Source organism: Rhinopithecus bieti, unplaced genomic scaffold (assembly GCF_001698545.2).
Source record: "Rhinopithecus bieti isolate Rb0 unplaced genomic scaffold, ASM169854v2 scaffold_12928, whole genome shotgun sequence".
NCBI classification, from domain to species: Eukaryota; Metazoa; Chordata; class Mammalia; order Primates; family Cercopithecidae; genus Rhinopithecus; species Rhinopithecus bieti.
Window position 1 is genome coordinate 1244587 of NW_016807614.1, and position 13288 is coordinate 1257874.

Genomic DNA, 13288 nt, shown 5'->3' on the forward strand with positions numbered 1-13288 from the left:
GCGGTGGCTCAAGCCTGTAATCCCAGCACTTTGGGAGGCCGAGACGGGTGGATCACGAGGTCAGGAGATCGAGACCATCCTGGCTAACATGGTGAAACCCCGTCTCTACTAAAAAATACAAAAAACTAGCTGGGCGAGGTGGCGGGCGCCTGTAGTCCCAGCTACTCGGGAGGCTGAGGCAGGAGAATGGCGTAAACCCGGGAGGCGGAGCTTGCAGTAAGCTGAGCTCCAGCCACTGCACTCCAGTCTGGGCGACAGAGCCAGACTCCGTCTCAAATAATAATAATAATAATAATAATAATAATAATAACAACAACAACAACAACAACAACAACAACAATAATAAATAGAAACCAGAAACTAAAAATGCCCATTTAGTTTGTAGTAATGTTTGGATCTCAGAACTGCAGATAACAGATTATGGACCTGCAAAAATCAACATACACATATACATATACCTCACACACTCTTGAGGTTTTTTCCCACTGTAATCTCAAACTTAATCTAGCCATATGTATCTACATCAACTACACTCCTCAACTAGTCTCCCTTCTCAACTATGACTTTCTTTTCAGAGATGGAGGCTCGTTATGTTGTCCAGGCTAGAGGGCAGTAGCTATTCACAGGCACAATCATTGTGTGCTACAGATTTGAGCTCCTGGGCTCAAGCGATCCTCCTGCCTCAGCCTCCCAAGTAGCTGGGACTACAGGTGCATGTCACCATGCCTGGCTCAGTGTCACTATTTCTAACATTGGTACTGCTGTGCTCCTGGCTACACAGGCTCACACCTCTGAGTAATGCTTGATTCTTTCCTTCCTTTTCCCCCTCACAGCCAGGGAGCAAATTCCAGTTCTCCTCTCAAAGGCCTCCGGTATAAGACTCTGTTTCCCATTCTCACTGATACCACCTTCAATAAGACCCCTTCCCCTTGATCCGAGTCCTAAAGCCACTTTTATACATTTCAGCTCCCCATTTCTAACCCACTCTGCGTTCCTCTACAGTTCCAAACATCTAAATCACCTTTTTCACCATGTTCCCTCTTTGTTCATAAGGTAATCAGTGATACCCATTATCTATGGAATAAAGTCTAAATTCTCTGATATCACTCAAAGCCCTCTGGGATTTAGGTTCACTCAGTTTACCTGAACATCTCACAGTTTGTTCCCCACAGGAACCCCCCCTTCAAGCCAGATCAATGCTCACCTTGTTTCCTGATACATGTCATGTTTGCTTCTTCCCCAAGGTCTTTAATCATTCTGTTTCCTGACTTGGAGTGCCACCCTTCCTCCGTTCCACCTAACTGTTTATACTTCCTTCACAGCCTAGTTGAAGTGCCTTTCCACCTGAAATGACTCCATAGCTCTTTTGGCCCAAGCTCATCTTTCACTTTCCTGGCCTTCTATAGCGCTTACTCTCTGTACCACACAGTGAGGCAGTTATATCGTACTTTATTTCTTTTTTCATGTAGTCCTCACTTCCCAGTAAGACTGCATGATTCCTAGGGTACAGGGAATATGACATACCTTTTTTCTTTTTTTTTTTTTTGAGATGGGGTCTTGCTCTGTCGCCCAGGCTGGAGAGCAGTGGCGCGATCTCGGCTCACTACAACCTCCGCCTTCCAAGTACAAGCGATTCTCCCGCCTGAGCCTCCCAAGTAGCTGGGATTACAGGCACCCGCCATCATGCCCAGCTAATTTTTGTCTTTTTGTAGAGACAGGGTTTTCACCATGTTGGCCAGGCCAGGAGATCCGCCCACCTTGGCCTCCCAAAGTGCTGGGGTTACAGGCATGAGCCAATACTCCCAGCCGACATACATTTCTTTTGTGTGTCTGAGAAGCCTGACCATAAGTACACGTTAAACTGAATGGAGGGTGTCAGCTACTGAGAAAAAAAAGTTCTAGTACAGAAATTCAGGTCTAAGCAGCTTCATGTCCCCTGCCCACCACAGGCAATCCAGTGAGAACAGTAGTGAGAATCACGCTCAGGAGAGAGACAGTGCAGACCGCCGGGCTGAGCTACAGATTCAGGAACTCAGCAGGAACAATAGGAATAACTGACAAGAACACTAAAGCAGAAATGACCTTTTCACAGTCTGGACTCAACAGGTGAACATGTAGCCCAAAAAGCTTTCAAGAATCCAGAAAAATCAGGATTTATTAACCAAAGGTTTATGAAATAATTTGACCTGAAAAAGGCCTCAGTTAGCCATCATTCTTATCCTCGCTCTGATTCTGTACTGATCTGTACTCTCCCTGCATTTGCTACATACCTTTAATGCCTCCCCACATTTCTAGAATTGCAGTCCTTATTTTGCCAAAGAGAGTAAGTGAATGAAAGGAAAAAAATATAGAACAAAAATTAAAATTTTATTTTTAAGCATGACTCAGGAAAGTTGTAGGAGATCAGTGGAAGAGATGATTATAAAGCAACTATAATGCCAGGCTTGTGTGTTGCTTTATATCTTATTTTCAAACTAGCCAGCCCATCTTATCAACAACCCTTGAAAGAGAAGGGAGGTGTTGAAAAGCCAGGTCTTTCACACTGAAAGCAAAAGACAGTCTGCTCAATCACTGACCCCGCTGGGGGAACAGCTCCTAGAATTCTCTTCCTCTAGAAATGACAGCCAAGGCCCTGCCCTGCTTGTACCTATCATGAAGAAAGCAGCTTTTCTGTTCTAAAGCACCCACTCATGAACATCTGGAGGGTTAGATCCAGAACCCAGCCTCTATTCAAGTATCTACCTACCGTTTTGATAAGATTCAAGGGAAACAGGAATCCACGGAAATAAGGATTCCATTTCTTCCTCCACTGGGATTTTCAGAAATTAGGCTAGCTTCAGAAATTTGCAAAGATCATCAAATAAACAGTAATGATAATCCTATAAAGATAGAAAAACCTTAATCCTTTCAGTTTCACAACACTATGGATAGTTCTAGTTAGAAGCTTTCCCCAAAGCTCATACCTGCAGTGCCAAAACATAAGAAGTGACATAACCACTACAACTTTACATTTGTACATTTGTTTTACAATGTACAAAATATTTCACATTCTGTCTATGATCTTACAACAATCTTAAGAGGTAGACACAGTGAGTATTAAGTCTATATTTCAGATGGAAAAACTCACTTCAGAAAGGTTATATGACTTACACATGGTAAAATTACTGTGACTAGGAATCAAAAGACTTGGGATTTACTTCCTGCCTCTACTCAATACCTTTGTGTAAAAGCTGTGTAAACCTTATACACATGCTTATAGTGTTGTTGTTAACTGTTGTTGAAAGCACTCTATAAATTATAAAACCCTGCGTTCATACATGAGTAACAACTCTATGACTCCTAGGCCAGCATTCTTTTTTTTGGTTGGTCTGTTTTTAATCGTGGCAGGGCCTCACGCACTTGCACGTGTGCGCGCGCGCACACACACACACAAACACACACAGACACACACAGACACACACTAAGGCTTCAGATCTTGTTGAAAGCTGCAATGTCGACACTCTACACATGCTCTCAAACTTGGTAATCTCCTCTTCCAGAAAGTTTGTCCCTACCTTGTCATCCTCCACCACACATTGAATCTGCAGCTTCCGGATACCAAAGCCCATGGGCACCAGCTTGGAGGCCCCCCCAGATCAGCCTGTCCAGCTGGATGAAGCGCATACAGGCCTCCAGTTGGGCTATGTTGGTCTCATTGTCCCAAGGCTTGACGTCCAGCAGGATGGAAGACTTGGCCACCAACGCAGGCTTCCTGGCCTTCTTCTCCACATACCACCGCAGCCACTTCTCCCACAGCCGGACTGCCTCCTTGTCTTCCTCCTCATTGTCGCTGCCAAACAGGTCAATGTCATTGTCCTTGTCACCCTCTGCTAGTGTGGCTGCCTTCTTGGCTGGGGGCTCCACTTGGCGCATGGGAGACACATGCTGGATCTGCACGGCTGTGTCCCTGTGGCCAGACAAGCTCTTCTCCAGCATGTTCAGTCATAGGCCAGCACTCTTTTCACTATACTAAGTTGTCAGACCCATAGAGAACTAACACCCATTGATAATGCACTGTGCATTAATGACTGCTAAAGGGACACTGCACATCATGGCCTGCAAAACTATCCATAGGACCCAGCCACACGTAGGATGTGCCACACATCTAAGAATATTCAGTCAGCTCTAACCATGCTGTAGGCTTCCAGAGACCCAATATACAAAAGGGAGAATACAGAGAATGCTCCTAGTGTACAGTATTCTCTGTACTCCTAGAATACAGAGAATACAGAATCTACCTCCTAGAAAATAGTTAATAGCTCATTGCCCATTACTTCCATAGCTGCCTATTTGTTCTCAAATCCATTCTCTTTTTCAATTACTTACCAAGCTTGTTTACTTAGGGAATGGGATGTCTCAAGTCTTGCCAAGCAGAGATATTAAATTAGATTTTTCAGTTCTTCCAGGCCTCAGCCCCCAAATAATCCTGTTAATGAACCCACAACTCCTCTGGCTTTCCTTGCTGGGCCAAGCTTGAGCCCCATGAAGCTGTGCCAGTCTCAACTCTGTCTTGTAGCCAGCACTGCCATTCTCATAGTGAAAGGCTGTTAGCCTCTGCCAGCACCATTCCACCCTTGAATAAACAACCTTTTCAGCTAGCCAAAATGCTTACTTTCTTTCAACTAGGATTCTGCAATTTGAATCTGTAATCCAATTAGACATTTCTTAACCAAATTTGGCAACTCTTCACCATTTAAATTAGGTTTTCATCTTTCATTCCTCTCTCTTCCTAAGCATGGACTTTCTGGTAGAAGAACTGGTAATGAAGAAAACTGTTTCATTCTATCTCAGGCAAGGCTAACAAAAACTACAATAATAATAATAAATGTGTAACTCTGTGAATTATAAAGTCCTATGTTAAATAATAATATCACCAGGCTCCTTTCATTATATTAGGCTATAAATACCTCTCCCCCACATCTTCCCCGCACTGCCTCTTATCCCGTCTTTCCTAGAGATGGATTTGCTGAGACTTTGGCTTTTTCTGCTTTCAGAATTTTGCTGAAGAATATCCTTCTTGATCAGAAGTGAAACATCTGCTACGCTTCCCAGGACAGGCCATTCTATAACCTTGACTTCATTAAGAGGAAAAGCTATCTTAGCATTTTATTTCCCCTTTTGCCCATATTAACATAAAACTTTGAGCTTCAATTTCTAAACAGCCATACTAGTTCCACATCTTCACATTCTTCCTAAAACAGAATCTTAGATAGGATTCCCATTATTAGCTTATCACAATGTATAGAAACTCATGACGTATGTAAGGAATGAACATACCAATGAATCTCTACACATCTCCAAGCATATACATAATTTCTTGCCCAATAAATCAACAGTCCCTTACATAGTACCTAAAGTTGTGCTGTCCAATACAATAGCCACCAGTCACATGTGGCTGTCTAAATTAATTAAAATTATATAAAATTTAAAATTTAGTTCCTTAGTTACTCAACAGACACATGTGGCTAGTGGCTACAATACCACATTGGATAGCACAGATATAAAACATGTCTGTCATCACAGAAAGTTTATTGGACAGCACTGATAGAGGCTGCTTATTAATAATACTGTTGTGAGAAATGGTGACTAGAAGCACTGAACACAGGTCACGGGTAACCAACGCTTTTTACAAACAACTTGTTCGGGAAGTGAATTCCGCTGTTGCAGCATGAGTAGCAGATTTAAAAGTACATTTTGGCTTTAACAGGTAATGTGGATCCTTACCAAAAATTTCTTTTTCTCACTGGCCCCTGCACATGAGCTTGTTGTTACTGTGGGGCTGTTCAGAAGGGCTGAGCTGCTGTTGTTGTGTTTTTTCTTTAAAAACAAAAACACTGAGGTTAATAATTTGTTTCCTTCGTGCAACATAAGTTTGACAACATTGAAGTAAATCATGGATCCAAAGATCTAGTACCTCGTTAAGATTACTTCCTAAAAAATAGTCAATACTTTTTACAGTCTTCTGCCTTCATAACCACTGACTTCACTCTAACAGTGCAGCAGCAGGCACAGCAAAACATCAAGACTTCCCTCATCACGGCTTTTAGGCTCTAAGCAGGAGTCCTAAAAAGGAATCCTCCTTCAAGGAACTATCAGTGACCATTCCACCCCTCCTTTTCCCAGCCTGGTCCTTTTGGGCCTTCCAATTCAAGAAAGCTTCCCCTTTTTACCCACTAACTGATACTCATGCCAATAGTCCAGTGTGGAGAAAGATCAGCTAACTGGAGCAATGTTAGCAAGCACACTCTACATAGGAAGACAGGAAGGAAAGTGAGGTCATTAGGCTCAAGCATGGGGGAGGGGACTCACTTCTGGTAAAATGCTCCTTCCAAAAGTGGCTTTGAATACAAATGAGTTATAGCAAGGGAGAACTCACACAGTCAGACAGAATAACATCTGAAAACAGTGTAAGAATGGGCCCTTATCTGTTTATATACCTCCAGTACTGTAAGGTAACAACAACAAAAGCAGCTTTTTAAACTAATCCTTCTGTTTTAACATGAAACAAAAGGACTCCTCTTCCCTTGGGGTCCCTAGGATTCCTAAAGGCAGGAAATACTCTGGAAGGCTCTATCTAGCAGACCACAGACAGGAATAGTTCTAGGGCCTTATACTATCTCTAGGAACCAATTCTGAAGAATTGGTAAACAAGATGCAAACGAGAAGAAAAGAGGTTAGCTGATAAACAGAACCACAAGGGAGAATGCCATAGACAAATTTTCATCAAACATGCCCAATATAGCTGACGTAGCATTGGATACCGACTAGGAAGGAAAGCTCCCCATCATTCACTCCTCTCTGCAGGCCAAAGTACCCAGGAAACAGGTAAGTGGCACTACAGGTGAGAAGAAGATTCTCAATGACACACAAGTTTAAATGTTAAGAAAAATAGGCAACGTTTTCCTAAGGAAGCATACAACTCTCAATAAAACAGGCACTATCAACTACCTGGGTTAATAAAGTAAAACAACTGTAAACAGTAATAACAAAATCACTCATTATTTCCTTTAGAACATACTATGTGACATTTTAATTAATAAATTTACCTTCTTAATTATAACCATAAGCTAATACCAAATTAATTAGTTTTTCCTGATTATATACTGTAAGGTAGCTAAAAACCTTCTGACTTAGGGATCATGAATCTGAATTAAATATTTGCCAAATATCACTAAAGGGGAAAAACGTATATGAATACTGTCCCCATAACAGATGAAATGCTTACAGAAGGCTTTAAGATTCCAAATCACAGATCCATAACTGCATGGCTTTTTTTTTTTTTTTTTGAGACAGAGTTTTGCTCTCTTGCCCAGGCTGGAGTGCAGTGGCGCCATCTCGGCTCGCTGCAGCCTTTGCCTCCCAGGTTCAAGCAATTCTCCTGTCTCAGCCTTCTGATTAGCTGGGACTACAGGCATGCACCACCACACCTGGCTAATTTTGTATTTTTAGTAGAGATGGGGTTTCACTATGTTGGCCAGGCTGGTCTCAAACTCCTGACCTCAGGTGATCTGCCTGCCTCCGCCTCCCAATATTACTTACCATTTAACCATACCTGGTTGGTATGTATTACTTCCCATTTAACAGACTGTGAAAGGAAGGGGTCAAAAGCATTCAACCCTGGTAATGTAGTCTCCTTGGCTTTTCATATATTTCCCATTTGAAAACCCCTCCCCAACAAATCTCATTTAGCTCTGCCAGGGTCACACACACCTGCCTATTTGAGTGACCTGTGTCTTTGTTCTTCATGGTCTCATATCCAGGCATCCGGTGACGTCGGTTCATCTGGAGGGCCACCAGATCGTTCATGATTGAGTTCAATGCCTCCTGTTCGTCTGCAATGAAAGAGAACACATGGACTAAGATACTTAAATACAGACTAGCAAAGTTCTTTCACAAACTATATGACTAATACTCAGGGAGTTCTGCCCAGGTAAAATGACAGACCCTGTAACTATAATCAGATGCAGCCCAAAAGGTCAGACTATGGCAATTTGAATTTTAATGGATTTTTTTTTCTTTGAGACAAGGTCTTGCTCTGTCACTTAAGCTGGAGTGCAGTGGCGTGATCACAGCTCACTGCAGCCTCGAACTCTGGGGCTTAAGCAACCTTCCCATATCAGCCTCCCGAGTAGCTGGGAACACAGGCATGGGCCATAATGCCTGGATAATTTTTTAATTTTTTGTAGAGACGGGGTCTCCCCATGTTGCCCAGGCTGGTCTCCAACTCCTGGACTTCAGTGATCCTCTTGTCTCGGCCTCCCAAAGTGCTAAGATTACAGGTGTGAGCCACCATGCCTGACCTTTAATGGTTTCTTAATAGCCCTCCAATCAGATTTCCTGCAGCAATATTTACCAATTAATTGCAGGGAAGGGACATGCTCAAACAGAGCAGTTTGTCCAGTGCCAAAGAAACTTAACCAGGAAAAATAGATGAAAAGTTGAAGTGAAGAACAACACAGTACAATGTAATATGGTATTGAATGAAAAGATAAATCCATAGAGAGCGGATTATGGCACAGTGTCAGTCCCAGACTTATTCTTAAAGCATCATAAAGAGGAGAGCACATTTTAAAAGGTACCAAATAAGGGCCTCAGGTAACTGTTTTGAACAGAAGTTGTTTTACAAGCCTAGCATCTGAATGCCACCACCACCACCAACCCCCACCAACTCTTTACAAGTTTATAGGCCTTCTACTTCCCATAGGGAAGTCAAAGGGTAGTTCTATTGTTTTTCCTCCCTAAGCTGACCAAGCAATGCATTGTCTCCACCTTACTGCCATTACTTTTAATCCCCTTTTCTTGAAATAGCATGGAGTACTAGAGCTCTCATACATTGAAAACAAATGGCCAAAACCCAGAACACAAACCAGCCCAAGTCTATGTTGTACAAATTTTTCCCAGGTCCTTTAAGATATATTTGCCCATTCAAATAGCATTTGGAGATTGAAAATGAATAAATCCGTTGATCGGGAAGAGAACATGAGAGATGAGTCGTTACACTTGCTTTGGTGAAAACTGACTCATTTGGGGACTTGGGGCACACCTTTAAAGAAGCAAATACAAGGCCGGGCGCGGTGGCTCAAGCCTGTAATCCCAGCACTTTGGGAGGCCGAGATGGGCGGATCATGAGGTCAGGAGATCGAGACCATCCTGGCTAATACGGTGAAATCCCGTCTCTACTAAAAAAAATACAAAAAACTAGCCAGGCGACGAGGCGGGCGCCTGTAGTCCCAGCTACTCGGGAGGCTGAGACAAGAGAATGGCGTGAACCCGGGAGGCGGAGCTTGCAGTGAGCTGAGAGCCGGTTACTGCACTCCAGCCTGGGCGGCAGAGCAAGACTCCGTCTCAAAAAAAAAAAAAAAAAAAAAAGAAGCAAATACAAAATATTCCACCCAAATAGAGTGCTCATCTTCTGCCCTTTATCACTGCCCCTTGTTAATACCCTGTGGAAAGAAATGAACAGCGTGAAATGTAGTAAAACTGCTCCAGTCTCTTCTTCCACTACTGATTGAGTGACTGACTGACTGAGACAGGGTTTTGCTCTGTTGCCCAGGCTAGAGTATAGTGGTGCAATCACAGCTCACTACAGCCTCCTCCACCCCCCAGGCTCAAACAATCCTCCACCTCAGGCTCCAGAGTAGCTGGGACTACAGGTGTACACCACCATGCCCTGCTAATTTTTGTATTTTTTATTGAGAGAGGGTTTCACCATGTTGCCCAGGCTGATTTCAAACACCTGAGCTCAAGCGATCCTCCCTCCTAAGCCTCCCAAAATGCTGGGATTACAGTCATAAGCCACCGTGCCTGGCCCTTCCCCTTATTTGCCTCTCCCCTCTTCCTAGACCAAATCTGCTCTAGTGCCCTATATGCCCTCTGACGAGGTGCAGAAAAGGACCAAGTTGCCTATAAAGAGGCTTTTGCTTGTTCAGGACAGTAAAATTAGATTTAAAACTTGCAGGAAAATACCAGGAGCCTAACTTCCCATATGATTCCACTTCAAAACATATACAAAAGTATGTATGAGAGTGACATAGTTGTAATATCGAAAGCATGCAGTAAAGCGGATAATGAATGAGGAGAAAGTGGGTATCTACAAAAAGATATTTGTCAAAATTAACACATATAAATCCCATCAATTATTTTATACCTTCTACAATTTCCCTATAGCTTCCTTAAAGAAGGGAACTTGGGCCGGGCGCGGTGGCTCAAGCCTGTAAACCCAGCACTTTGGGAGGCCGAGACGGGCGGATCACTAGGTCAGGGGATAGAGACCATCCTGGTGAAACCCCGTCTCTACTAAAAAATGCAAAAAACTAGCCGGGCAAGGTGGCGGGCGCCTGTAGTCCCAGCTATTCGGGAGGCTGAGGCAGGAGAATGGCCTAAACCTGGGAGGCGGAGCTTGCAGTGAGCTGAGATCCGGCCACTGCACTCCAGCCTGAGCAACAAAGCCAGACTCCGTCTCAAAAAAAAAAAAAGAAAGAAAGAAGGGAACTTGACTGGAGGGTGGCTCATGCCTGTAATCCCAGCACTTTGGGAAGCCGAGGCAGGCAGATTGCTTGAGCCCAGGAGTTCGAGACCAGACTGGGCAACATGGCAAAACTCCATTCTACAAAAATGCAAAAAATTAGCTGGGCATGGTGGTGCACGCTGTAGGCTCAGCTACTTGAGAGGCGTAGGTGGATGGATCACTTGAGCCCAGGAGGTTGAGGCTGCAGTGAGCCACGATCATGCCACTGTACTCCAGCCTGGGCAACAGTGAGACCCTATCTCAAAACAAAAGGGAACTTGGTTTTTTGTTTTGATTTTTATCCTCACAACCAAACCTTAAAAACTAGAGCATAACATCTAAGCTAGGAAGATTGGTTTATATAATAATATGTATAGATTTATATATTAAACGGCTTATATATTATTAAATATGTAAAAAATTGGACCAACTGTAATAATAAATTGGGATCAATGTAAGGAGGACTATGACTAGGTTTAAGTGTTTTCTGAGGAGCATCCAACAATACTCCTAAAAGCGGAATGCACAGAGTTATCAGTAACAACATTAACCACCCTAAGAATTGAGAATTTTCAGTTCTTTCAACTCAGATACTGAACAAAGATGGATGTGAATACACATACAGGCACACACATACACACACCACTTTTCAAGTCAGATCCACAAGTAGGACTGGAGAAATAATTTCTAATTCTGTATAAGATGATGTTATTATAAGAGCTGGTTTATCAGGTTGACAAATTCTGTTTCCAGGAAGCTAACCAATTCCTGGCATTACTTAATGAATAAACTTGTTTGGTAGTTCCAGAGCTGAGAACACAGTAGAGGCACAGTTTGGCACTGTCATCTGAAATCTGGGACAACTGACACAAGTGAATCAGGATTATAGAATCTAATTTTGTGTCAAAGTCAAATACATTCCTAGAAGTAGACAGGTTCTTCAACTGGTACTTCAGAGGACATGGATAAAGACAGGAAGTAAATCAAGTGGCTCTTTTAGGCATTTCTTCCTGGATTGAGGTTTTGTTTTTGTTTTTGTTTTTTTTCCTTCTAAAAAGCAACATCACTATGCACACTTGGCTGCCACAAGCCAGTTATCTCTGTGGTATGGACTGAGACTAACTGAATTATCAGCACTCCTTCAATGTGTCATTCCTTAAAAACACGAAACTTTTAAAAACAAATAACAGGCTGGGCGCAGTGGCTTAAGCCTGTAATTCTAGCACTTTGGGAGGCTGAGATAGGCGGATCACTTGAGGTCAGGAGTTCGAAATCAGCCTGGCCATCATGGTGAAACCCCGTCTCTACTAAAAATACAAAAAAAATTAGCTGGGCGTGGTGGCGTGCGCCTGTAATCCCAGCTACTTGGGAGGCTGAGGCAGGAGAATTGCCTGAACACGGGAGGCGGAGGTTGGTGTGAGCTGAGATGGCACCACTGCACTCTACCATGGTGACAGAGTGAGACTCCATCTCAAAAAAAACAACAAATAACAACTTTCTTAGACTGAAGCAGTTAGGAATATGAACTTCAGAATCAGAAAAATTTGGTAAGGAGGACCTGAGCAAATCATTTATTCTCTCCAAACCTCAATTTCCTCATCTGGGAGATAAAGCTTTCACAAAGCTGCTGTGAGAGTTAAAAGCAAAAGAAAACCTATGAATTATTTCTTATGGTACGTAACACTTACTAATGCTAAAAAAAAAAAAAGCTGGCTATTATTATCATCAATGAGAAAAGGTCAATGGAAAAAGACTGGAGGCCATTTAATCTACCCTAATACTTAATTTTATTACTGACCTTTTATAAATCATTAACAACCATTTACTGAATACTTATCTTGTATTATACATTAGAAAGTTTTAAAAGATATTTCAAGGTGTTCAAACTCTAGGGATAAAAAGATAAACAACACACAAATACAAAGTTGTATCAAAAAAAAAAATTGGCAAGGTCCAGTGGCTCACGCCTGTAATCCCAGCACTTTGGGAGGTCGAGGCAGGTGGATCACCTGAGGTTGGGGGTTCAAGACCAACCTGACCAACATGGAGAAACTCTGTCTCTATTAAAAATACAAAATTAGCTGGGCATGGTGGCACATGCCTGTAATCCCAGCTACACGGCAGACCTTTTATAAATCATTAACAACCATTTACTGAATACTTATCTTGTATTATACATTAGAAAGTTTTAAAAGATATTTCAAGGTGTTCAAACTCTAGGGATAAAAGATAAACAACACACAAATACAAAGTTGTATCAAAAAAAAAAATTGGCAAGGTCCAGTGGCTCACGCCTGTAATCCCAGCACTTTGGGAGGTCGAGGCAGGTGGATCACCTGAGGTTGGGGTTCAAGACCAACCTGACCAACATGGAGAAACTCTGTCTCTATTAAAAATACAAAATTAGCTGGGCATGGTGGCACATGCCTGTAATCCCAGCTACACGGCAGGCTGAGGCAGTAGAACCACTTCAAGCTGGGAGGCAGAGGTTGCAGTGAACCAAGATTGTACCATTGCACTCCAGCCTGGAACAACAAGAGCGAAACTCCATCTCAAAAAAAAAAAAAACATAGAATTACACAATATATAAACCAGAGTATATAAACACGAATGTATAAAAATATATATTTTTAAATACGAGTAGCAAGAGGTTATATGGATGATTTTATATAGTTGTTAACAGACTAAAGATTCTTTAAGAAAAGCAAGCTGGCCAGGCATGGTAGCTCACACCTGTAATCT

At 42.5% G+C, this 13288-nt stretch overlaps 1 protein-coding gene across 5 annotated transcripts in view; it reads right to left on the minus strand.

Annotated features, from left to right (window-relative positions):
• The window catches only part of MAP3K3 (mitogen-activated protein kinase kinase kinase 3), a 63514-nt gene extending 55646 nt beyond the window's left edge, over positions 1 to 7868 (minus strand). For 2 of the 5 annotated variants that reach the window (XM_017882905.1, XM_017882906.1), the window contains exons 1-2: positions 7750 to 7868; positions 5764 to 5856 (exon numbers count right to left, since the gene is read on the minus strand). In XM_017882905.1, coding sequence (XP_017738394.1) covers positions 5764 to 5856; positions 7750 to 7845 — 189 coding nt within the window. In that variant the 5' untranslated portion in view covers positions 7846 to 7868. Of the gene's footprint in view, positions 1 to 3554; positions 3830 to 5763; positions 5857 to 7749 lie in introns of those variants that run through there. The other 3 variants (XM_017882907.1, XM_017882908.1, XM_017882909.1) reach the window with 2 other exon arrangements.
• Between the last annotated feature and the right edge of the window lie 5420 nt (positions 7869 to 13288).